This window comes from Dendrobates tinctorius, unplaced genomic scaffold (genome assembly GCF_039654945.1).
Source record: "Dendrobates tinctorius isolate UK_male_01 unplaced genomic scaffold, ASM3965494v1 ptg000208l, whole genome shotgun sequence".
NCBI classification, from domain to species: Eukaryota; Metazoa; Chordata; class Amphibia; order Anura; family Dendrobatidae; genus Dendrobates; species Dendrobates tinctorius.
Window position 1 is genome coordinate 654,152 of NW_027361875.1, and position 26,918 is coordinate 681,069.

The 26,918-nt window shown below is 43.2% G+C and overlaps 2 protein-coding genes across 2 annotated transcripts in view; both read left to right on the forward strand.

Annotated features, from left to right (window-relative positions):
- Window positions 1-26,918, forward strand: part of SYNJ2BP (synaptojanin 2 binding protein) — a 30,692-nt gene extending 3,774 nt beyond the window's left edge. The window contains exons 2-4 of the mRNA XM_073554152.1: window positions 16,202-16,338; window positions 17,599-17,694; window positions 21,236-26,918. Of these exons, the coding sequence (XP_073410253.1) occupies window positions 16,202-16,338; window positions 17,599-17,694; window positions 21,236-21,379 (377 nt within the window). The 3' untranslated portion in view covers window positions 21,380-26,918. The remainder of the gene's footprint in view (window positions 1-16,201; window positions 16,339-17,598; window positions 17,695-21,235) is intronic.
- LOC141058015 (uncharacterized) lies at window positions 5,636-13,496 on the forward strand. Its single transcript, XM_073554148.1, has 2 exons — window positions 5,636-9,661; window positions 10,510-13,496. Exon 2 carries the CDS (start codon window positions 11,342-11,344, stop codon window positions 12,572-12,574), a length of 1,233 nt encoding a protein of 410 aa, XP_073410249.1. The 5' UTR covers window positions 5,636-9,661; window positions 10,510-11,341; the 3' UTR covers window positions 12,575-13,496.

Below are 26,918 nucleotides of genomic sequence, written 5' to 3' on the forward strand. Positions count from 1 at the left end.
CTCGTGTCTGCCAGGCAGGACCCCATGCCTCCTAACACTTCAAGCGTGTTTGGGGCATTCGCATGGCTGAAGATGCGGACTGGTCCTTGGCAATACCCCCTATGCCGCCTGCCCTCCATAGCCAGTCGCTCAGGGGAGGAAGGCGGAAGAGGCGGACTGGTCCTTGCTGCTGTCCCCCTACGCCGCCCGCCCTCCATATCCGGTCGCTCAGGGGAGGAAGACGGAATCGCTACCCGATGGTTACCGGAGACGTCCAGTGGCCCCGAGGTCTACATACAGGTCCGTCTTCCAGCGCCACTTCTGCGAAGAGGGATATGGGATCTGCAGGACAGGTATACATGCGGCAGCGGGGGGCTATTTTGTGTAAAAATAAATAAATAAATAAAAATTATATCTTTCTAGAGGTCATGACCAGAGAGGGGGGAGAACATCCATGTGTATCCTTTTCATATTGCCACCTTCCGTTCCCATCCCTGCCTCTTCCGGCGATCCGCAGCGCCTACCGCGCTTCCCCCATTCCCCCTGCGGCCTACCATCTCTACTTAAGTCCCTGGCTTCTATCTGGGCCTACTACAGTACTAGGCCATGCCTCCCACCGGCCGGCCGATTACTGTCGCCGACGCTCCTCCTGGCCCTGTCCACCCCCCTTGACCTATCAGCACAGCTCAGCTCTCACTCTCCTGGCCCTGCAGCGCTGTGCACCATATGTCTTCCCAGGAGCCCCCACTACTCGCAACGAGAGTGCGCCCCCTCCTGAGTGGGTGACATCTCTATCTCAGTCGGTAGCTGATCTAACCAAAGTATCTCACACTTTGGTCTCTGTTTTGGAACGGCTTCCTAATCCTGCACCTGCTAGCGGGTCCCAGCTGTACCCCCTCTGATGCGTCGGATATTAACCCCTTGCATACCCAAAGGGACTCCCCTCGTAGGAAGTCCAGATCTTCAAAAAAGCATACCTGCATTGCCTCATCGTCCAGCTCATCTTCTCCATCACCGCCCTCCAGGGCACTAGCGTCCTCTGTCTCCCCCATCAAACTCTCCAGAGGTGCTTGAATCAGACCCTCGTTCTGAGTCAGATTCAGATCTGGACTCGGCACAGGTATCAAAACTGCGTGACATGGTGGGTAGCCTGATTGTCGCTATTAGACTCTTGACATTAAAGACTCTGAGTTCTCTCCTTCTGTACAGACACTCTTTCAGGAAAACGAAGCGCCCCTCCCGTGTCTTTGCCAACCACGACGAGTTCAACAGGACCCTCGCAGTGGAATGGCAGCATCCAGACAAGCGTTTCCAGAGAACAAAACTCATGAGCGTCCTGTAACCTTTTCAGCCTGACCTGCTTAACAAGTGGGCAGCACCTCCTTCGGTGGACCCTCCGGTCTCCCGGCTGACCACAAAGACATTACTTCGTCTGTCAGACAGTTCTCTAAAGGAACCCTCTGACAGACATCGAGTATCTGGCTAAATCCGCCTTTGAGGCCACGGGTTCTTCCCTCTGTCTGTACTTTGCCGCTACCTGTGTGGCCAAGGCCGTCTCCGCCTGGGCGAAGCATCTCCACCAAGGTATGTCGCCAAGGCCTCGGCCGACGATCTGGCGGACCACATCTGCTACGCGGGCAAATACCTTTTGTTTGCGTCTCTTGATGCAGCCGCCTGTTCAACCATAGCAGCTGGCAACATCATTTTTATTTGCAGGGTCCTGTGGCTTAAAGACTGGAACGCGGACTCCGCATCAAAGAAATACCTCACAGGTCTTCCCTTCCATGGTTCTTGCCTATTTGGAGAAGAGCTGGACAAGATAATCTCCCAACGGCATGGGAGGGGAAAGTACATTTCTACCACAACAGAGGGTTAAGCATATGACCCGTCGCACAGTTCCTTTTCGATTCTTTCGGAGGTTTCAACCACACAGTAACCCCCGACAGGACAAGTCTCCAGCACGTCAACAAAGGAAATGACCCTCCTTTAAGCCAGCTCCGTCCTGGCATTCAAGACCTACCCAACGCTGGCCCTCTAGGTCAGGCGCCAACAGTTTCTCATCAGCCTGACGGGTCGCCCCCACCTGGGAAGCCTCTCAGGGTGGGTGGTCGTTTACTTCAGTTTCGGGACGAGTGGCTTTCCATAGTCAACGAAGCCTGGTTCCGGGACATCGTCTCCTATGGTTACAAAATAGAATTTTCTACTCTCCCTTGATCTCGCTTTTTCGAGTCCCGTCCACCAAAGAATACGTCTCTCGTTCCGGTTTTTTTCAAGGCTATCGACTCGCTCCTCCAGACTGGTGTGATCGTCTCCACACGAGAACGCTTCTCAGGTTTTTATTCCAATCTGTTCGTCGTTCCAAAGAAGGATGGCTCAGTTCGTCCCATTCTGGACCTAAAACTCCTGAACAGATATTTACGTCTGCGTCACTTCAAGATTGAGTCCCTTCGATGTGTGATAGCCTCCATGAAACCAGGGGAATACCTCTGTTCGGTGGACATTCAAGATGCCTACCTGCACATTCTCATCTTTCCCTCGCACTAGAGATTCCTTCATTTCGTCATTCAGGGGTTTCACTTACAATTCTCACGGCACTGCCGTTCGGCTTAGGCACCGCCCCCAGAGTTTTTACCAAGGTAATGGCGACAGCGATGGCTATTCTACGCAGCAGGGGCATCGTCGTCATTCCCTACTTAGATGACATCCTCATCAAGACCATAACTCCCGCGAAATGTCAGGAAAGTCTACAGATAACCCTGGACACTCTCGGCTGGGTTGAATTGTCTACACCGCAGAGTCCTGTCTGATCCCGGTCCAACGTCTTGTGTTTTTTGGTAATGCTCTTCGACACCGTCCAAGCAAAGGTCTTCCTACTCAAGGAAAAATCCCGCGCTCTGAAGTGACACCTCAAGGTGCGCAAAACTACATTCAAGAAGTTTATTAACCCTTCAGGTGCTTCACGAGAACAAAAGCAATGTGGAAAGAAATGAACATTTTACGTCTTTCACAAAAAAACTTACTTTGGAACTGTCACGAACTTAGTCAGGAACGTGCAGCTCTCTAACTTTAGCCCTCGCCCTAACTCTAACTTTAGCCTAACTCACTTCAGCCTGACTCTAACCCTAATGGGAAAATAGGTAAAAATAAAATAAAAAAATTTTTTTTATTTTTACCTAACTAAGGGGGGTTTTGATTTTTATTTTATTTTTTATTTTTTTTTTTTTTTATTTTGATCACTGTGATAGGGTCTATCACAGTGATCAAAATGAACCAATAGGAAAAATTTCCCATTGTTGCCGGGTGCTGGCCGGCAGATCTCGGTGGCCGCTCTGTGATGCGCCCACCATGTTCTCCTGGAAGAAGATGCTGGCGGCCCAGGGGGACTTCACAGGGGGTTGCAGGGACAACGGAGGTACCGGGGAAAGGGGATCAGAGGAGAGAAACATTATTGGAAAATCTGACTCGCACTGTCCGTCGGCTCTCATGACCTGAGCTTGACAGCTGCATAGTAATCCATCACGCTGTCATGCTCAGGTCAGTAGAGGTGCCGGGCCAGTCTGTGCGATGCGATTCTCGCACGAGAAATGCGGCAGTGTGTCTCTGCCCTAATAACGGTGATCACAACATGAGGGTCGGTAAAAACCGATTCGAATCATGTTCTCTGGGTTCTCGGCTACGGCAGGGATGTCCCCTCTCTCCATTACTGTTTGCCATTGCAATAGAGCCACTGGCTGCTCATATTCGGAGAGCTGCTGGAGTTATGGCTTTAAGTATGGCCCGATGGAGGAAGAGGTTGCGTATTATGCCGATGACGTTCTTCTGTTTTTGGAGAATCCCCTTGAGTCGTTGAATCAGGCGGTACCTATTGTTGAGCGGTTTGGAGCTCTGTCTGGACTGAGGATAAATTGGGATCAATCTAATCTTATGATGGTGGACAGGGATAGAATGGGTGAGTTGGGAGAGTTTGGTTGTTCTAAGCTGAGAGTTGTTGATCAGTTTAAATATCTGGGAATTCAGATTGCTTTACCGATCAAGGAATAGTTTAGGTTAAATGTGCTTCCGCTTCTTTAAGGATAAAGCCCAGGCTTGGTGCAGGCTGCGTCTCTCGGTGGTGGGTAGGACGAACTTGTCCAAAATGATACTTATGCCAAAACTCCTATATGTGCGCCATAACTCACCAGTCTGGCTCCCGTGGGGTTTATTCCAAAGACTTAACTCCATACTTCGAGATTTGGTTTGGGGTGGACTTCAACCCAGGATTAAATTACAAATATTGCAGAGGCCTAAAGATGGGGGTGGGGGGGTCTGGCTTTGCCAAATCCTTGGCTATACTTCCTGGCGTCCCAAGGCCAAACACATTAGAGGTTGGGGATCACTTGACTGGGGGAGTTCAGTGCAGGCTTAAATATGTAGTTTGGAGGTTTCCTTGGGTCCAGGGGTTGGAAGATGGTAGTTTTGGGTGGTTGGGCAGGAGGTTCCCCACTCTGGGTCTTGTGCAAAAAATGTGGTCTAGGATTAAAAAGATTAGAGGGATTTCTGAATTGACTATCTATACTGATGTTTGGATGAATGAAAATTTTGGTGAATTTCATAATTTGGGGGAGCAAAAATCTTGGTCGCATAAAGGGATTTATCGCAATTATTGGTAAAACAGGTGTTGAGGTCATTTTGAATCCTTACAAGAGGTATTCCAGGTACCAGATACAGACTTTTTTTTTTTTTTTTATTTACGGGTTCAACATGCTTATAGGCAGCAGAGGAAGATTAGTGGGCTGATGGTTCAGAAAGATATTTTATTAGACTATTTTTGTATGGAAGGGACCACAAAAAGGGTGGTCTCCATGTTTTATGAGGACCTGCTGCACTCCTTTTTAATGTGACACCCTATTCAGGCAAGGGATAGATGGGAGCAAGAATTGGGATAATTGGAAGATGAAGTTTGGGAGTCTATTTTAGAATGAATATATTCTAAAATTGTCACTTAGCGAGCCTGGTCATATGTCACAATTATTTACCATACATAGAGCTTAAAGCTCTTCTGAGTTTTTATATAGGGTTGGTGTGAGAAGCACTTGAGATGCTTGAATGAAGATGCGGGTATTTTGCATATGTTATGGGAATGTCCGTGGTTGGAAGCTTTTTGGATTGTGGTGATTTGTATGATTGAGAGAAGGTATGGATGCGTAGTGCCTAGGACTCCATTAGTTTGCTTGTTGGGATATGTTGACGAAATTGTAACTACTATTTCAAAGAAGGTGGCGGTGGCCAGGCTGCTGTTCTTGGCCAGGAAATTAATCGCCAGATGTTGGGTGAGGCCTGAACCTCCCTCTAGAACGGAATATATTTGCCAATTGGATTATATAGTGTCTTTGGAAGAGGCTATATTTCGTAGAAGAAATGCATCGGATAAGTTTGAACAATTTTGGGCATCTTGATTGCAGATGGCGTAAGTGTGTGAATGGTTTGGAAGGTCGGGGGTCTATAAAGGATTTTGGGTATCTGCCCTGATCCAGCTACATAGTACAGGGGGGTATGTATACTTTCTTTTTCTCTGGTTCCCAGAGGGAGATGGTCAATGTTATTGATATCAAATGAGGGGGTGGGGTGTGTTTTTTTTTTTTTTTTTTTTTTTTTTTTTTTTTTGGGGGGGGGGGGGGGGTTTGAGGTGATGCAGAAACCAAAAATTTTATAAATGCTTAACTGTATGCTTATTGGCCTAAGTTGCATTTTATTTAGTTGTTGAATAACAAATATCTGGTTTAAAAAAACAAAACAACAGTCCAGTCCTTTTTCTCCTTGGCCGAGGTAAGACGCTTCTGGCGTTGTCTATTGGTCATGAGTGGCTGGACACAAGGAATGTGACACTTGTAACCCATGTCCTGGATATGTCTGGTGGCTCTTGAAACAATGACTCCAGCAGCAGTCCACTCCTTGTGAATCTCCCCAAAATATTTGAATGGCCATTTCATAACAATTCATTCAAGGCTGCGGATATCTCTGTTGCTAGTGCACCTTTTTCTATTACACTTTTTCCTTCCACTCAACTTTCCATTAATATGCTTGGATACAGCACTCTGTGAACAGCCATCTTCTTTAGCAATGACCTTTTGTGGCTTACCCTCCTTGTGAAGTGTCAATGACTGCCTTCTGGACATCTGTCAAGTCAGCAGTCTTCCCCATGATTGTGAAGCCTACTGAAACAGACTAAGGGACCTTTTTAAATGCTTAGGAAGCCTTTGCAGGTGTTTTTTGTTAATTACTCTAATTTACTGAGATAATGACTTTTGGGTTTTCATTGGCTGTAAACCATAATCAACATCAACAGAAATAAACACTAGAAATAGATCACTGTTTGAAATGACTATATGAATTTCAGTTTATGTATTGAAGTACTGAAATTAACTTTTTGATATTCTAATTGTCTGAGACGCACCTGTAATTATCACCTTTTCCCATATTGTATGGTCTCCATCATGCTGGAGAAAGCCTTGTTCATCACCAAATTGCTCCTGGATGATTGGGAGACATTGCACTTGGAGGATGGCTAGATCCCATTCTTTATTAATGTTCTAAGGCAAAATTGTGATGAGCCCCCACAAATCAGTGGCTTTAGGATGCTTTACTGTTGGATGACACAGGACTCATGGTAGTGCTCACCTTTTCTTCTCCGTTCTTCTAGATGTCCCAAACAGTCTGAAGGGGCTTCATCAGAGTAACAAACTTGTACCCCAGTCGTCTGCTGTCCAATCCCTGTACTCACTGCAAAGTTATTTGCTCTGTTAATTCCTTATGTCACTAGACAAAAGAGATAACTAAGCTCCTTGATGACCAAAACGTTGAAATGTTGGGTTCATGGGGAAGAAACTCCCCACATCAGACTAAAGCCCACTGAGAACCTGTGGTCAATCCTAAAATAGTGGGTGGAGAAACAAAACACAAAATTTGATAAACATCAAGCACTGATTGGACAAGAATGGGCGGTCATCAGTCTGGATTTGGCCTAGAAGCCGATATCCTGCTGCCAGGGTGAAAGTCTTGAAAAATAAGGGTCAGTGCTGTAAATATTGAGACTTTGCATAAAATTGATGTAGTTCTCATTTAAAAGTGTAAAAACTAAAGAAATTCTTATAATTGTACTTCAGTAACCACAGAAACATCTAATTAAAAGATCGAAAAACACTGAACCAGGAACACTTTGCGAAAACTAGAATGTGTCAGAACTTTTGGCTATAACTGGTATGTTCAGGTATTTTTTCAGTGGATTATGAATCTGATCCAGGTTGGAAGACTGTTTGTGAACATGCTCTTAACCTTATCGGGACTGCATACAAGCAGTGATGCCAATATGTCACCTTTCCAGTATATTTTCTATCGCCATTTGTCATCTCAGATTACATAGAACTTATTAGGTGTAAGATGGGATACAAGGAGATTGTGGAGCTTACGCAATGCCATATCGGCGATTAGCTGTAGGTGCAGCTGCCAAGTACAGTAGTGCTGATGGAAGCAGGTACATCTGGCAAACCGGCAAAAGTCATGTTGTTCTCTTTTATCCTGTAAAGAGTTAACATTTGGAATCTGGTGCAACATACCCACTGATCATAGGCCATCACCTTCGTTTGTGCTAGGCCATGATCTCCCTAATATACAAATGCTGCGCCTATCGTTGTCGCGCTTGCGCTGCCCTGCCACTGCAACGTGCATAATCTTGGTTTTTACATGCGAATTGCGATCCTGTCTTTTTTTTTTTTTTTTTCCCATGGAAGCCAATGAAGCAAAATTGCAGCCTAATCAAAATAATTGTCACGTACTTGGATTGCAAAGTGCTGGATGTGTAGACTGTATTGTGCAACCAGTGTAGGAAAGAACCTTCAATACTTTCCTGGTAAAATATAATTTTCATAGATTCTGACAGTTTCTACTCCAGTGCTTTTTCGTAGCATAGTCATGTTCCCAGAGGCAGCCTCCAGAGGCCTGACCTTCATATAGCATATGCCAAAACCGTGGGAGAAAATTGTTTTCGTGATCTCCAGGGATTGTGTACAAACTTCTGCAGCTTGGATAAAAGGAATCAGAAAGCACAATCTGCTTACTATAACATAATATATATTTTTATATACCGTACACTTCTCAACATTGACATTTCAGCACTAAGAAAGGAAAAGTAGTGGAATTATGTGTGGAGATCACCTGATCGGTGCTAATGGTGAAAAAATGATCCATGTAGCCTGAGACCACGCAGGTGACTCACAGTAGCACGAGGAACATATGACCTGGTGTTATGCTGAAAAACTGCTCCTGGGGTTACAATTTGCATAAGAGGTTGTAACTCTGGTTCCTCCACCAAACTAACATACCACGGAGCTGTTGGTGTACCTGGAATGAGGACAAGAGGGTTCTGGATGCTGTACATTGCCACCCCACAACCTAATCCTTGAAGTAGGACCAATGTGAAATTTCCCCATAAAAAAGCTTCTTCATTGTGTTGCCCACGTGGTCTTCAGACTAATTTCTGGGTATCATTGCGTTCAAGTCATAAGCAGGGCTGTGGAGTCGGAGTCGGTATAAAATGGACCGACTCATAAAATATATAATAAATTGGGTACAGTAATTCAATGCAGAATATGCTGAATATTTTTTCATAGGAATTTTGGAAAGTTATGAAATGTCCTATAAATGGCTGTTCTATTCCTGATCTAAGGCTACATTCACACACAGCGCTTCTGCTGCGTTTTTTGAGGATACGTTTTTCAGCTGCAAAAGCAGATCAGCTTTTTAAAAAACGGCATCACCTGAAAGGTTTTTGAGCTCATAGATAATGTTTTCAATAGCAAAAGCAATTAGAAATCTGCTCTATCTACTGTATGTATATATCCATTTATCCATATGTCTATCCATATCATATCTGTACCAAAAAGAATGAAAGCCGGGTAGTACACAGACTAAAGGTACTGTCACACTTAGTGATGTACCAGCGATCCCGACCAGCGATATGACGCCGTCAGGATCGCTGGTACATCGCTAGGTGGTCGCTAGTGAGCTGCCACACAGGCAGATCTCACCAGCGACATCGAAGGGGTCGGGGGTCGCTACTTACCTGTCAGACGCGGCGATCCTGTGTCCTCCCGCCCGGCTCCACGCTCGTCGCTCGTCTCTCCACAGGAAGCACAGCAGGAAGCTGACGACGAGAAACAGTCCTGGACGTTCTCGCGCGATCAGCGATAACCAGCGGGGGAACGGTCGGAGGTAAGTATCAGACACAGCGATATTGCTAGCAATATCGCTGCAACGTCACAAGTTATAGCGATATCGCTTAGTGTGACAGTACCTTAACACTCCTTTTTTTTTTTTTTTTTTTTTTTTGCACCAGTCAGGTACACCTCATAGCTGCCCAAAAGGACACCCAGGACAGGCATTGCTCCTCCTTAGTAACACATCAACTGATAGTTGGAATAAATAGACTGCATTCATCACCACATCTTAAGGTGCAGGCTTTATTTTCAAGTGTAGGGGTGTGAAGTAGGAGGTTCGCAGCAGCTGAGGTGTCAGTGGTGAACTCTAGCACCAGTGAAGCTCCTCCTCTACAGACAAGGGTACAACACAGACAAGCAAACATATTCAGAAAGAAGGAAGGCACTAATCTCAGAAGAATTGCTAGAGTGAACAGGATAACAAGATCAAGGTAATTACTTCTTAAAGCATATTTAAACTTTCAATAAACTGTGCATAAATCAATAGTCCAGTATACTGTATGTTCTCTCTGTATGCTTGATGCTTGTTTGTTTTTTCTTTGAGCTCATATACTTTTGGGAAGCTAGCTTTTATATAATATACAGTACATACAATATACAGGGAAAATACAGCAACAGGACTGATGAGGACTTATATGAGGACTTGTATAGGTATAGAAGCAAAAACATCATGTTATTAGCTCTGTTATCAGTTTCTTTGTTCCCTCCCTCCTCCCCTCTTCATAGACTGTGAAGCATTTAGTGAGCTGTACCCTAAGAAAAGCCTTGGAAATTCAAAGTAAAGCTATCTAATAACATATTTTACAAACTTTATATTTGTCATCTGTACTACTGATATATGCAAAGTTTGTTTTATTTCTATCTAAAATTATACAGTGGGGAAAGTATGTATTTGATACACTGTCGATTCCCACCTACAAAGAATGGAGAGGTCTGAAATTTTTAATCATAGGTACACTTCAACTGAGAGAAACAGAATCTACAGGAAATGTCTGACCTCTGTAATTGCAAACAAAGGTTTCTGTACCAAATATTAAGTTCTGTTTTTCAAATACGTATTTTATTCAATAAAATGCTTATTATTTAAATCATACAATGTGATTTTTCTGGAATTTTTTTAGTATGTCTCTCACAGGTGAAGTGTACAATTGTAGACCTCTCCATTCTTAGTAGGTGGGAAAACATGCAAAATTGGCAGTGTATCAAATTCTTATTTTCTCCAATGTACATGGTTCCCTGTTCTTGCTGGAATTATAATATACATTATTTTATTTTATAGGACAAAATTATTTTGAGTGACTTTATATGATTGCAAAATGTCTAAGAAGCTCCCCATGAAGTCAGCTGTATTTGAGCATTTCACAGTGACTCAAGATGAAAAATATTTTGTGTGTCAATGTATGACAAGTGACCCAGAGGAAAACAAATGCTGTGATGCCAAAATCAGTGCATACTCCGGCAGTGATAAAAATGCTCCTACAAGAGATTCCAATCTAAAAGACATTTACAACGCTTCCACCCAGAAGTTTACAAAGCTGTGACTGAGAAAGATAACAGCAGCACCAAGAAACCCTGTGCCCAGCACTTCCTGCCAGGCAAAGGAGGAGGAAAGAGCGTCTCAAACATCATTAACAAGATATTTTGTAAGTCAAAAAGTTACTGTAACAATGACAGCAGATATGTTTAAAAGACAGTTCCTACAGCTTGTTGTGAAGGACTGTGCACTATTATCATTATTTGCACGACCAGCTTTTACAGCGCTTAATGGAGAAATGGCCCCCAAACTTGGTGTTTCTCTGGAAAGAGAAAGTATTAGAAAATTAGTGATTGAAGAAGCCCTTAAACAAAAGGAAGATCTTAAAAAGACTCTCAAAAGACACTTCATGTTTCTTAAAATGGATGCCTGCACACGTCACAGAGTGAACTATTTTGCCATCAATGTTAGATATGTTTGTGACAACAAAGAAATTGTTACCAAGACATTGGCAGTAAAAGATACTAAAGCTCATCACAGCAGCCAGTTTCTCTAGGCCTTAGTGGAAAAAGTCCTGCAAGATTACAAACTCAAAAAAGAACAGGTTCTTGCTATTGTAACGGACAATGCTTCAAACATGATAAGTACAATTAAACTGATGAATGAGAATAATGAACAACAGCTAGAAGAACATTTAGGATTCAGTATGTTTGAGATGGAAGGCCACAGTGCTGTTCATGTAACTGAGGAAAAAACAGATATTACAACAGAAGAACAGCAAAATTATACTGTAGAAATAGATGATCTTGTTGAAGCTGCTTCAAAACACTTTCCTATTCATCACATGCGTTGTGTTGTGCACACACTGCAGCTGGCAATAAGAGAGAGTCTGCAAGAGGGACATGCTGGAAATCTGATTGGAAAAGTGAGGAAATTGGTTATTGCCGCCAGAACCCCTAAAATTGATTCTATCTTGAAGAGACGTGCTGGGAAAGGGGCAATTGTTGATCAAGCCACTCTGTGGGGCAGCACTTATTTGATGATTGAACGATTGCTTGAACTAAAACCGTTTCTTATAGATATGGCGAACCCTCAGGTAACCCTAAATAAAGGTCAATGGACACAGGTGGCTGAACTGAAGGAATTGCTTAACCACCCATTTACCGTGACTAAAAAATTACAAGCTGAGGATTTAACTCCTGGCATTTTCATAAGGGAGTGGAAGAACTTGCTATTTTGCTTGTCCCAAAGAGGAGGTTTAATTGCAGATGGCATTTCTGCTTCAAAGAAACGGAGAGAGACACCGCTATTGGAAAATAACATTTTTCTGGCAGCTGTTTATGTGGACCCAAGTCATCGTATATTGCTTGATGATCAACAGCTTACTAAAGGAAAAGAAGCTCTGACTGAGGTAGCAGTTAGGATGAGTGGCCTACAGGAGGACTGCCAGGTGCAAGAGGACTTGGGTCCTGACAGTGATATTGCTGCCATATCTTCATCCTCATCAGATGAGGAGTTTGACTTTGACAAGTATTTGTATGACCTGGAGCAGGCACAGCATTGCCGCAAGGAAAAAGACTTCACTCCGTCTCCTATAGCAAGCAGATTGACCATATTTCAGCAAAATGTTTCACTTGCTCTCAAAGAAATAGAAAAATTCAACCGTTCATCAAAACTGACTGTGCATGAGGCAATTCCTTTATACCCGGAAATTGTTAGAGATGTTGCCCATGTGGTTACGGCTTTGCCTCCAACCCAAGTTACTGTAGAGAGGCTGTGCTCTGGCCTTAAAATTATTAGGTCAGATTTGAGGTCATCTATGAAGGAGGGTCTGATGGAGGCAATTCTATTTCTTAGGACAAATTCATAGACTGCACAAATGTTATTTAGTATGTTTTTGTTGAAAACTGTTTTTTGCCACTTAAACTACTGTATGTATTACAGTGTTATATTTGTAATCGATATTACATAGTGTATTAGATATTTACAATTTATTACAGTTTTTTGTGTTCTAAAGTTGTATTCCAATAAATACATATTATGTTCTATCTAAATATCTTGATTATTGTATCATAAAAATGATTAAGTGTCTGATGTTCACATTGTACTACAATACATTTTTCACTTGAATATAAGCAATATATGTCGGAGTCGGTGTAAGGGAAATTGAGGAGTCTGAGTTGCAGGTTTGGCTTACCGACTCCACAGCCCTAGTCATAAGTGGGATTCTTTACTGAAGAGAATATACCTCCATTGCTCCATTCAAACTTCCACTCTCCATCTGGAGACCATGTGAGTAACATCATGAAGAGGCCTTCACGAGAGAACGTTACACTGGTCTTACTCCTGGGATTATGGTGTGGCATAATATACAATAAAAGGACCCCTCTAAGTCTTTATTCCAGGTACACGAACAGCTCAGCGTTACATTGATTTGGTGGTGGAATCAGTGTTGCCAGTTTGTCTTTTTTAATTTCTCAAAACGGCTTACCAAAAAATCGCGGACAGACAGTGTTTTTTGATGGACACATTTTAAAACCATAATAAATCATAAGTGATCCATGTCTACAGCCCATAATTTTAATAAGACATCAGCTGCATTCACTGTAAACTGTAAAATAGAATCATAGAACGTTGGAAGGGACCTTCAGGGTCATCTAGTCCAACCCCCTGCTCAGTGCAGGATTCACTAAGCTACAGTGGGTATGGAAAGTATTCAGACCCCTTTATATTTTTAACTGTTTCATTGCAACCTTTTAGTAAATTCAAAAAAGTTCATTTTTTCTCATTAATGTACACTCTGCACCCCATCTTGACTGAAAAAAAACAAATGTAGGAATTTTTTAAACTTATTAAAGAAAAACTGAAATTTAACATGGTCAGAAGTATTCAGACCCTTTGCTCAGACGTTCATATTTTAGTCACATGCTGTCTATTTCCTTGTGATCCTCCTTGAGAAGGTTCTACTCCTTCACTCGAGTCCAGCTGTGTTTAATTAAACTGATAGGTCTTGATTTGTAAAGGCACACACTTGTCTATATAAGACCTCACAGCTCACAGTGCATGTCAGACCAAATGAGAATCATGAGGTCAAAGGAACTGGCCAAGGAGCTCAGAGACAGAATTGTGGCAAGGCACAGATCTGGCCAAGGTTACAAAAGAATTTCTGCAGTACTCAAGGTTCCTAAGATTATGGTGTCCTCCATAATCCTTAAATGGAAGAAATTTGGGATCACCAGAAGTCTTCCTAGACCTGGCCGTCCAGCCAAACTAAGTAATTATGGGAGAAGAGCCTTGATGAGAGAGGTAAAAATAACAAAGGAGTGGCTTTAGAACAACTCTGAGACCATTCTTTACTGGCCCAGCTAGAGCCCTGACCTAAACCCAATTGAGCATCTCTGGAGAGACCTGAAAATGGCTGTCCACCAACGTTCACCATCCAACCTGACGGAACTGGAGAGGGATCTGCAAGGAAGAATGGCAGAGGATTCCCAAATCCAGGTGTGAAAAACTTATTATTCCCAAGAAGACTCATGGCTGTACTAGCTCAAGAGTGCCTTCTACTCCATACTGTGCAAAAGGTCTGAATACTTATGACCATGTGATATTTCAGTTTTTCTTTAATAAATTTGCAAAAATGTCTACTTTTTTTTCAGTCAAGATGGGGTGCAGTGTACATTAATGAGAAAAAATCATTTTTTTTAATTTACCAAATGGCTGCAATGAAACAGTGAAAAATTTAAAAGGGTCTGAATACTGAATACCCACTGTCCATCCTGTTTGAAGACTTCTATTGGAGAACTCGCCAATATAATAACTGCAGTCAAAATAATATAAAGTTATTTCGGCCTCAAAACATTAGACGCCTTAAAAATTTTTTCACGGACAGTGCAAAGCAGTGCCCTATTTTTATGGAGTGTCCAGGAATTTCTGGACAGTTGACAACCCTGGGTGAAATCAGTGGTATGGCCATTTATCCAAAGTGTCCCAGGAGCAGTTTTTCAACATGACCACATGTTGCTGGTGCTCCTTGAGCAGCCTGTGTTGCCTAAATATACTACCATGGTCTACAGGCTCTCCGGACTTGTCTCCCATCAAGGACATCTAGAACAACATTGATCGCCTATTGCAAAGGAGCTGCCAGCAGCGGATCTTGATTATTTTCCCAAGTGCATTCATCGGGATTTCTGCACGTGGGGCTTGTTACTCAATAAATTTGAGATGGTTTGAAAATTTATTTCCATGTTTCATCATTTGCATATCATTAAGATGTCTGTCCATCCTGTGATTTCCATAACTCCACAGTTTCTCCCCACTTGGTGCCGCAAATTTTATTCTTGAGGAGTTTATATACACAGATAATGACAAGTAACCCTTAAGGCCCTTTTACATCTAGCGATGCACCAGCGATCCGACCCGGTCAGGATCGCTGGTGCATCGCTAAATGATCGCTAGTGAGCTGTCACACAGGCAGACCTCGCAGCGACGCAGCACACGATACTCACCTTTCACACACAGCGATCCTGGCGTCCTCCCGCCCGCCTCCACGCGTCGCTCGTCGTCACAGCAGGAAGCCGACGAGAAATGGAGCCGGACATTCTCGCGCGATCAGCGATGGACAGCGGGGGAGTCGGTTGGAGGTAAGTATCACACATAGCGATATCGCTAGCACGTCACAAAATCGGTGACGTTATAGCTAGCGGTATTGCTATGTGTAAAACCCCCTTAATAAAACAACAATTTTCCATAACATTAAAACCACTGATAGGTGAAGTGAATACCAATGGCACCTGTCCATGGGAAGGATATATTCAGCTAGTGATAAGTTAGATGTTGAATTTGATGTGTTGGCAGCAGGAAAAATAGGCAAGAATAAGGATCTGATGGCTATAGCGTTATGACTGGGTCTGAGGATCTCGAAAATGGAGCATCTTTGAGTAGGCCAAGGATGGACAACCAGTGATCTGGCAATGAAGATGTGTACCCACAGCTCATTGATGCATAGGCTGGTCTGATCTAAGATATAAGCAACTGTAGCACCCAGGTCAGGATGCTACATATGACTAGACACCTTTTTTGATGTCTTGTGGAGGCCATGGCTCAATGAGTTAGAGATGTTTTGCCGCCTCAAGGGGGTAACAGCTGTTTTGCCACCTCAAGGGGGACCTAGACCTTTAGGAACTAGCAAAAACACAGGCCAGTTTTGCCTTTGAGACACAACAGTCCTTAGTGGTCATAGAAACCAAATTTACTCAATGGACCATCATCCCACCATTAGTCACAACAGGAACCATGTACTTCCCAAGTAATATCAGCCTTTCCCTTCTTATCACAACCGGGCCGTCCTCGGCGCCACTTTTCCTGTGCACCATATATGACCGCTATTATATGCGTTCTGTCTAGAAGGAACAGTATTACTATGTGTAAAAGTGCAAAATCTTGGATGAGGCGGCTCTTATACGCAGGCAGCTCATCCTTGTTTCCTTTCTTTCCGTAGGTCTGGGGTTTAATATTGTGGGTGGCACAGACCAACAGTATGTCTCCCATGATAGTGGCATCTATGTCAGCAGCATCAAGGAGGGAGGAGCGGCTGCAGTTGATGGCCGGCTGCAGGAAGGAGACCGGATATTGGAGGTGAGCCCCGGAGCGGTCCGCCGGCTGCTGATCTCCGCCTCACCTCTGTTCTCATGTATAATTATTATAACTGAAGCCAGCAAATTCTCATAAATAGGGGCTTGGCTGGGACACGTTCCTGTGCGCCGGCCCTCCCGGTACTGCTGGCATCACCTTCCACAACACCCAGGTGTGAATTGCAGACAAGAATGTATATGGGTCTTCGAATAGATGTTGTGGCTCATTCACTTATTAAATGAATACCTACAGCTATGGAAACCTTTTCTGTTACTTTTTGATTCTTGGAAGTGATGGTTTGCAAATTATAGTGTGTTGCTGAAAAAAAAAAAATCATTTGTGTCTTTTTTGTCTTTAAATCCCGTTTTTTTTTCTTTCTTGTGGTATTAATGGATGCGTTTTTGTTCCAAATTCTTTTGAATGTTGCACAAAATCAAAAATGGGTTTTTTTGTTTGTTTTTTTGCAATTTTTTTTTTTTTTTTTTTTTTTTTTAGTGCAAAAAGTCCCACATTAAGCTAAAATATTTGCAGTCGCACATTTAATCGGAGGGAGGAAGATTATTTGCATAAAAATTTTCTGACTTTAAAAAGTTGCAATTGATGAATCGGCCAAAAACATCTAGAAGGTCCAAACTCCGCACACAATGGCAAACATACAAACATAACAAAAATACCAAGTGAAGACACAACCTAAAATACTAACCCCCTTAGTGGCCAAGCCCATTTTGACCTTAATGACCGGGCCAATTTTTACAATTCTGACCACTGTCCCCTTTATGAGGTAATAACTCTGAAACGCTTCCATGGATCCCGGTGATTCTGACACTGTTTTTTCGTGACATATTGTACTTCATGTTAGTGGTAAAATTTGTTCGATATGAGTTGCGTTTTATTTATGAAAATAACGGAAATTTGGCAAATATGTTGAAAACATTGCAATTTTCAAACTTAATTTTTGTGCCCTTAAATCAGAGAGGTATGTCACACAAAATAGTTAATAAATAACATTTCCCACATGTATACTTTACATCCGCACAATTTTTAAAACATTATTTTTTTTTGTTAGGAAGTTATAAAGGTCGACCAGCGATTTCTCATTCCAACAAAATTGCCAAAACCAGTAACTCTCGTCCTCCATATTCCAGAGTGGCATTTGCCCCTCAGTACTCGCCTCACGATACTTTTTACATAGGGGCTGTAAAACACATCTTTGGTATGGATGATACAACAATATATTTGTAAAATTTTCCTTTTTTTGCTCAGGTAAACGGTATTAAACTAGAGAATCTCTTGCACAAGTTGGCTGTGGACCTCTTCAGGAACTCTACTGACCCCGTGGTGCTAAAAGTCCAACATCAGGTCCGTGCCATTTATTGCTCTACTTCTTGTTCGGCGGCTACACGTGTGTCATATGTAGATTATTCCTTCCTGAACTATTTCTGTGTTGTGCAACTTAGGACATAAATTGTCCATTGTGTTTTTGGCTGGAGAAAAGGCACTTCATATGCCAGTAAAGTCCAGAGCTTGGGGTCTTCTGCCGTCCTGTGCGGAGCGATCACATCTGAGCAGCGTCGTCACTGGTGAGGGTCTCGGGTCACCCTTTTTTGCCTTAGCTTCTGCTTTTCTGTCCACTTCCTAAACGTTGCTATAGCTGCCAAAATGATGGCCCCCACTCACTGTTGAGGGCCTCTGAAGAGGATGCATGAGCAAGCGGTGTGCCAGTGTCTCCCCTCCGCAGGAGACTGCATCGGTTATACTTCTGGCTTCGTTTGACCTTTCCCGAACTATGTAGAAATTTGATTTAAAAAAAAAACTTTGCCAACTTTATTAGACTCGTCTGCTGGAAAAAGTAAAGCTGATGCTTCATTTTTGGTACTCCGTCTGAAATTGCTAAGTTTTTTTGCATATAGGCGCAAATTCCTTCTTTTTTTTCCCAACATGTTACATTATAGAACTTCACGTGGCCATTGCTAGGGGTGTGTACATTTTATACAACTACCAATAAACTCATCTCTGTGTATGAAGCAACCCCTAGTGGTAGTTACAGGAAAATGCAAGGCTTTAAGTCCTTAAGAGGGACTAGTTGAACACTGGCTCCTCTCACCACAGGTCCCATTGCTGGCATGCACGGCCTGTATGGTAAGTGCCATTGACCCCCATCAGCTCTTCGGTTCACAGTCGTTCTTGTCACAGGCCCCGTTTATTCTTCTTTCAGTCCTTGGGGCCGAGACTGCAGGAATCACCGGTCTGGATTTAACCTGCAGTCCACCAGTTTAGCACTGCTGGTCTAGGAGTAAGGGGTTTCAAAAAAAAAAGAGCGCCAAGTTGCGAAGTAAAATCTCGATGTTCATTCCTTGGTCAGATGAGTAAAACAATATTTAACTTGTTTTCGCAAAACCTCTAATGTACGTTCACGTGGAACGGACTTAAAGGGAACCTTTCACCCCCAGGGCGTTTTTAAGTAAAAGCCACCTTCAGCAGGACTAAGGCTGCACTCTGTGAAGGTGGCTCTTCTGTTTCTGATCCCTAGTAACACCGAAATATTGACTTTTATAACTATGTCCCCATACCTGTATTGCGTCCGATAGGTATGGTGTGTCCCCCTGTATCAGCCGCCTCGCAGCCGTCCATCATGCCCCTGTCTTGCGTCTGGGTGCCGCCTCCAAGCCATCCATCATGCCCCTGTCTTGCATCTGGGCACCGCCTCCAAGCCATCCATCATGCCCCTGTCTTGCATCTGGGCGCCGCCTCCAAGCCATCCATCATGCCCCTGTCTTGCATGCCCACGTATGCAGAAGATTTCTGCTTCAAAACCGGACTCCTTCCCAGAAAACGCGCGTTTTATTTCTTCACATTTTTTGCGCGATTTCCACTCGTTTTTGCAGAAAAACCACACGTTTTTGATGCGTTTTTTTCCGCGCGTCTTCTGACTCATAGAAAATGGCTAAAAACGTGGAATGTTCCGCAAAATTAATGAGAATGATGCATTTTTTGCGCCGGAAAAAAATGCATCAATGTGCACAAAGTGCGGAATTCCTTTAAAATGAATGGGATGCTTATTGTATGCGTTTTTGAAGCAATTTAACCGTGACAAATGCTTCAAAAATGCTTACGTGGGCACACAGCCTTAATGCAGCGGTAAAAAACGCTGCCAATTTTTTTTTTTTTTTTTTTTTTTTTTACAGAAATGTGGCTTTTACTGCATGCCGATGTAGAGGCGAGCGGAGTCAGAGGACCCCTTTAATACAAGGATAAGTCATAAGTGGCTGGTTCTTTGCTCCACTCATAATGATTAAAATAAAAAAGGATGCCCACTTGGCATAAATATCACCATACAGAGGGGGCCATTTGTCCCAATGTTGCGTATTTTCCGTTGAGGAGTCAGGAAGGGCTTGGTGACCACCTCTGTGGGGGCTGTATTGTCAATTTCCTGATTTGGTGGGGGGATTGGGGAGAAACCAGAATAACTAACTAATTTTACTTGTAAATGCCTTATGATGGAGATATTGAGACTTTTTGTAGCCATAGAAACAGCTTTGATCTGAGTTTATCCATTAATGATGGATGGCAGCAGATGTGTTCTACCTCCCAGTGTCGGCCATTGTTCTCGGTAGACAAATGCGAGCTGTCAGGACTCATTCTGTACCCTCGTCTTGCCTGGTGAATTCACCCCCCACCAGCTGTTCCAGTCTGCAGCCTCTGGGTTCCTGCTCCTTGTAACCCTCGGCAGTGGCTCGGCTTCAGGATCTGCACAGATAGACCTACAGAAGCGCTGCATGGTTTATCATATCAGTGCGGATGGAAATGAGTCGTTAGCGCAGATGAACGCCGCTCAGAGAAGCAGCCGGTTTGCCCTTCAATATGTGGTGTGAGCGCTCCGCTTCTCTCATGAGATCGCGAGCTTGGCTCCACAGCATAGAAAAGATTTTCTACCTACAACTTTGTGGCAGGGAGAAAGAAGTTTCCTCTTCTCCATACTCAGTGCTCATAATTCCAGCGTCCTAGTGCAGAATTTCGGATGAATATGTTCTCTTGTCCTTAAATGTGAACCTAATATTGTTTCCGACAATCAAATGCATTTCTGGCCATGTGGACGTATTTCCTCCTAGCTAGGAATGTCAAGTCTATCACTAGTGGCTATAAAAAGGTTTTTTTTTTTTCATCACAGGCTCATTCAGATGACCGTATGAATGTGACAAAGACCAAACCGCAAAGCATGGACTGAGCATGAGTCTACTGACCCGGGCGTGACCGCCTCATCTAGTTCTTTGAAGCTGTCCCGCTCAGATCGGGAGATCCGCTGCCAGTCCATGCATTGCGGTCCGATCTTGAGCTGATTTTGTAAGTGATGACTTATTGCCGTTATAGACCCCCACTTACTGACTGCTGGGGGTCTATCCTCCAGGCCTCACATTGTTCCTTACAAAGTACCTTCTTTCATTTTTCTTTTCATGGTTGCTGTGCTGAAAATGGCATCGTGGACCCAACAATGTGACGTACTGTGCAGGTTAAGAGATGTACGATGCAGAATCAGCTGGATCCTCCTTGATCTGGGATCTGTTCACCCCTATGCTGTAGGAGATGACGGTGGAAACCCCTGTAAGGCAGGAGCCATTTCCCATTCATCTATCTTGGTGGTGTTCTGGTGCAGTACCCCAGCTAAATCCTGGATACTTGTCATGGGGTTAGAAAGTTGAGAGCCAAACACAAGACGTCGCTTGCCACTTCATGATCACTTTTATTATGGCCTATGTTTAGGGTTCGGTGTGTTTATATTATTTTTTTTTTTTTTTTTTTTTTTACTGTGGGCGTTGTTTTGCTAAACCCGTGTTACTATTATTTTTTACATATGTAATGTATTTGCACCAATTATATACATATTCTTTTTATTTTTTCCCAGAATCATCTAAATGGCCCTCTGGGTAGTAAAAGCGATAGAGACTCTGAAGGGACGTCGCTGGCCGTGATCGTGGTGCCCCTACTTCTAGCAGCTGTGGCCATCTATGCATTTGTCAAACTTCGACAGCGCGCATCACGATTCTAAAAAAAAAAAAAAAAAAGCCAAAGTGTGAATGTACTAAGAAGGCAAACTCTACGTACGTACGCGATCTCCCAAGATACCTCCACAGTGTACGCTGCCTATTTAATCGCTTGGAGTGGGCACAAACCACCGGAATATTTCAGTACAGTCATCCTGACAATATCTGGCATTAGATGGCATTATAGTAGATGTCATCTGCTCCTGACCTAATAATTCATTTGAAATAAGTTATTTTTTTTTATTTTTTTATTATGTCCATGTATACATTTCTTGGAAAAAAAAAAAAAAAATTGTTTTTGGAGTTGGGGGGCCCCTTTACAATGAGGTACAGTATGTGCTTTTATTTTTTGGACTCCAGAGGAAGGGGTAGAAGATCTATTTTGTAGGATCAGTCTTGCTGTAGGAAGCTGAGCAACATTTCATCTTCCCAGGAGCAATGAGTCAGAAGTGGTAATCTCCGCCCCCATGACTCCTGCTCTGAAAAGTTATGACTACAGGAAAGTGAGACTTAGTTTTCATATGTGGCCAGTTATTATCAAGTGTCCTTGGGGAGGAAGTTTAGGTTGGGGATGTTGTTGGTAAGAGCATCTAGATTACATACAGAAGCCTGTCCTGGTGATAGGTTTCCCCTTATTACACTACTGTGCCATACCAAATTTCCAGTGTAAAGACTAATCCCCTCTCTGGAGGCTGCAGGCAGCATTCTCCGATTGTACTTTCCCTAAAGTATTTAGGTTTTCTTATATGAGCTAGGAACGCGTTTGTTAACCCTGGACTATCAGCAGCTTAATGATGTGATTATTCAATGGCCACCGCTCTTAAGAGTAAGGAGAGTGCCTGACACATTTTAAGCTTAAAAGGAACCTGCCATTACATTTGAGTATACCAGGGCGCAGCCGAACTTTGGTACAATGCCGCCTGTAGTTTGGGCATCATGAATCTAGTGACGGGTTCTCTTTTAAACATGATCTGTCAACATTCCTAAATACTTGTATTCTCCATAAAAATACAATTGTGGACCACTATTTCTTAGATCTGTGCTGTGCCCCGACCCTCTGTTGTTCCTCCTGATAAAATGGCATTACCATTTACTGCGTGAAAAGAGGCGTGTCCCTGTAGAATGCAGCTATGTCAGCACTGATTGGTCCATTTCAGAGTGCGTAGTGTCACCCAGTTGTCCATGTGTTCTGACATTTTGAGGCGGAATAACCAAGGAACGTCACATCGCAGAGTTATGAGAAGTTGCGAGGAATACAAGCATTTACTTAAACAGACGTACCAGGAGTGTTGACATTTCCTCTTTAAAGTCTTATTTATTTCTTACAGTGAACCCAATAGAAGACACACAATCTTTATTTTAACCTTGATCTCATTTGATGCCCTGATCTCACCTTCAGCTCATAGTATTAATTTCTTGGATCATGAGGAGGCATTCTCTGCATAGGGCCTCATTCACACTAGCATATACTGACGTATATTGGAAAGATTGGGATCGCCTCGTGGTTTTGTCTCCCCGATACAAAAAAACTGACCACCACCTTCCAGTATACATAAGGTCAAATTAAATTGACCCCCCTTTTTTTTTTTTTTTTTTTTCCCTTTCCCCTTTTGTAATATAAAAATGTATCTTATAGCTGTTTTAACGGTTTTCACTAGTTTTTGAGAGCTTTTGCATCAAATATTGATGTTCATTAAAGGAGTATTCTGGCCTTAAGTGATAGGGGCTGACTTGCAATATCACAGCAGTAATGCACACTGATTTGCAATATCACAGCAGTAATGCACAAGTGCTAGCTGTATGGCTTCACTTTCTATTACTGGAATACCCCTTTAAGTTCTTAAGCCCACAGAAAATACCTGATTGGAGACATTCCTGTGTTTTTATTTCTCTATTATTTCACTGTAGCATTACCCAGCTTGGTCTTCACCATCCATAGGTTTGATTTCATTGCTGCCCAGCCGTCTTCATGCCACCGGGCACGGCTAGACTGCAGCAGACGTCATTTACCGTGAGAATGTTCTCCCCACTCCCTCTAAGATGGTTTATCTCCCAAATAATACTTTGTGCCTTTTTTCCTGATATTGGTGCCTTGTAACAGGTGTATGAACATCTGAAGCTTTACTATATGTTCTCAGCATTTAAAGGCACTGGAATAACGTTCCTTCTAGTTTTTGGTTGCTGCGTTCAAGGTTAGCCCCATCTTGTAGAAATACCTTTCAACCATTGAAGAATGAAAAGTTACCGTATATTCTTTTCTATTATACTTTTACTATTCACTGTCAGCAAGCAGAGATTTTTAGTGTTGACTCTTAAAAACAAATGTACATTAAAAAGTTGCGTGGACTTTTTATTTTTCAATGTTTAGCTGGGCATCTGTTCCCGGGATGGCCTGATTATTGTATGACCCGGCCATCCCGGAAACAGATTCATTGCCTTGTAGCGGAGCTGGGAACAAGGAAATTTAAGGCCAAATTCAGACGTCTGTTTATCATGGACCATAATGCCGGACGGGACGCTGGTCTCAATGGGTTCTGACAGCCTCATTTATGCCCATGAAGCTGTCAAGTTCCAGTCAGGAAATCCACGGATAGTGTGTGCATTGTGATCCATGATACACAGACGTCTGAATGAGCGCTTGCTCTTCAGGGGTTAAGCAGACTTTCATGCAAACCGATCTGATCACTGGCTGCAGGTCTGACTCCGTGTATTGCCATCTGTGATCGGGCAATTTGCACTTATGTCTGCATGAAGGTAATAGGGGTTTCAGAACCGATACTCATTGTGCCCATTGAGACATCGGGTGGCATTTCACTTCATGGGAAACAGAGGAAACTGCATTGCCCCATGGCAGTATCATGTTGTCTAACCCTTAAGGCTATGTGCACACGTCCTGAATTCCCGCGGATTTTATGCGTTTTTTCGCTACGAAAGTGCGGCAAAAACGCATAAAATAAATAACCTATTGAGTTCAATGGCATTCCGCACATGCTGTGCTAATGCTGCGTATTTTTCCGCGGCAAAATCACATTGCGGATAAATATGCAGCATGCTCATTCTTTGTGTGGAATCGCTGGGATTCCGCACACATAGGAATGCATTGTTCCGCTTACTTTCCGCATGTGGCTGTGCCCACCATACGCAAAGTAAGCAGAACATTTGTGGATGGTACCCAGGGTCTGGAGGAGAGGAGACTGCCCTCCGGTCTCTGGGTACCATATCCCTGTAAAAAAAGAATTAAAATAAAAAATGGTGATATTCTCACCTTCTGGCGTCCAATGTAGCGTCAAGCTTCACCAGGCCTCAGCGATGCTCCCGCCAAGTCCCGTTCCCAGCGATGCATTGCGACAATGACCTGTGATGACGTAGCAGTCTCGCGATACGTCATGAAAGGTCATAGCCGCAAGGCATCGCTGGGAACGGGACCTGCCGGGAGCATCGCTGAGGCCTGGGGCTGCTGCATGGGACTCTGTAGGTGAGAATAACACAATTTTTTATTTTTAACTTTATATCTTTTTACTACTTATGCTGCATAGGCAGCCTCAATAGTAAAAAGTGTGACAAACCTGTCGGTCAGTTTTCCAAGCGATGCTACAGATTGGAAAACGCTAGCCTTCTGCAAGCTAATTATGCTTACAAATCGCTAGTTTTTCTGTGGGAATTGCGCATGCGGAATTCTAGTGTATTTCCCACAGCAGGGAGTTGCGGAAATTTTTGCAGCAATTCTGCAATGTGTGCATATAGCCTCAAGGTGTACCTGTCATTTCATCAGAATATGAAACATAGGCTTCTAGCTCTGCTGGTGCTTCTTTATTATATCCTGACTGAAAATTGTTCTGCTGTCTGCTCCAAAGGTATAGAGCCCCTAAGCTGCTGCATAGTTACACGTCATCCACTCTGCTCAGGACGGGTGTACCCCCACTGAAAATCTGCCAGGACTGTATAAGTTGTAACTTCTGCCCTCTACAACATGACCAATAATATGCCAGCCCAAAAAAGAAACCCGTCCTCTGTATTCTCGTATGTGCTATAGATGGGAGAGATGGCAAGAACAGCCAGCAGCACAGTGAGAATCGGAGAGATGGAGATAACAGCCAGCAGCACAGTGAGAATCGGAGAGATGGAGATAACAGCCAGCAGCACAGTGAGAATCGGAGAGATGGAGAGAACAGCCAGCAGCACAGTCAGAACTGGAGAGATTGAGGGAACAGCAGCACAGCAAGAGGCAGAGATGAAAGATGGAGCTGACAGCATAGTGAGAGAGGAGAGATTATCTGAGAAACCACAGAATATAAGACACTGTTATTATTAGGAAGAGGAGTCAGTAAAATTCTCAGCTGATACTAAAAGGAGCTTGCAGCTGGAGTAGGAAATATGCAGAATAGAAGAGTTGATTATGATGGTACAACAGCCGGCTTGCAGAGGTGAAGCACAGGAATTGAACTAATAACTAAGCGGGGTGTAAAGATTGTGGACGGTGGTGTAGAGGGACTGTAAATAAAAGGCAGATCCTCCATATCTACCTGCTCCAGTTAGTGGAAGCAAAGCGTCACCCACACCTCTTTCTGTTTCTTTGCTGTCTAAGTATTATGTAATGCTCTGAGAATAAAGGGCAGGGGGTACGGCTCCTTTATTGAGCCTCCCAATGTTGGTTTAAAACTGAATCTTTATCTCGGCTAACAGTGGATCGGCTTTTTCCGCTAGTTGTTGCAGCAGCTCCTATATAACATACAGTATAAAAAAAAAACATTGGAACTGTCACCCAGCTGCTTTTGACAGATGTGACATGAAGGCAAAGGGAAAAACTTTACTAAAGAATGTTATCACTGTTCTCTTTTTGTAAAAAATTTTTTGATTTAAAGGGGATGGCCACTACTTTTTGATTGCCTATCCTAACCGTACATTAGACAGTCGTATAAATCGGACTGCAGTGCACGGACTCGCCGGCGGTCTCAGGTGGGCAGAGCTGTTGGCGAGTCCATGCACTGCGTTCTGATCTTGGTCCTATTTATATGGCCCGTCTGACTGCGCTCTAAGGATCTGATCGGTGGTGATGCGACATGTGGCACCACCACCACCCATCCGCTATTGTCACGTCTATAGGGGCCACGGCCAGGGTACTACAGATCCACCCCTATAGAAATGACGGAGCTGCTGTGTTCATCAGCATCCCTAAACTTCCATCAGTCAGCGGTAACAGCTGATTGACGTGGATGCTGAGTGTCGCAGCCCCACTGATCAGATATTTAGGAAAGACCACCAATTAAAAAAAAAAAAAAAAGTGTTCAACCCCTTTAACTGAAAAATAGGTATGTGCATATTTAGATACATTGTACAGATGCTAAAACTTACATTTGGTGGCTATAGTTAACCAAGAAATCAAATGGAGCTTCTTTTAATTTATGATTGTAAAAGACTTGTGATCAAGGCACTGCTCTACTAAAATGGGTTCTTTTAATTGCAAAATTGTGTAGAAAATCTATACTTTGCTTGTGTCAAGACACTGCTGGTATGCAAAAATATTAAAACTGTACACTGAAGTAA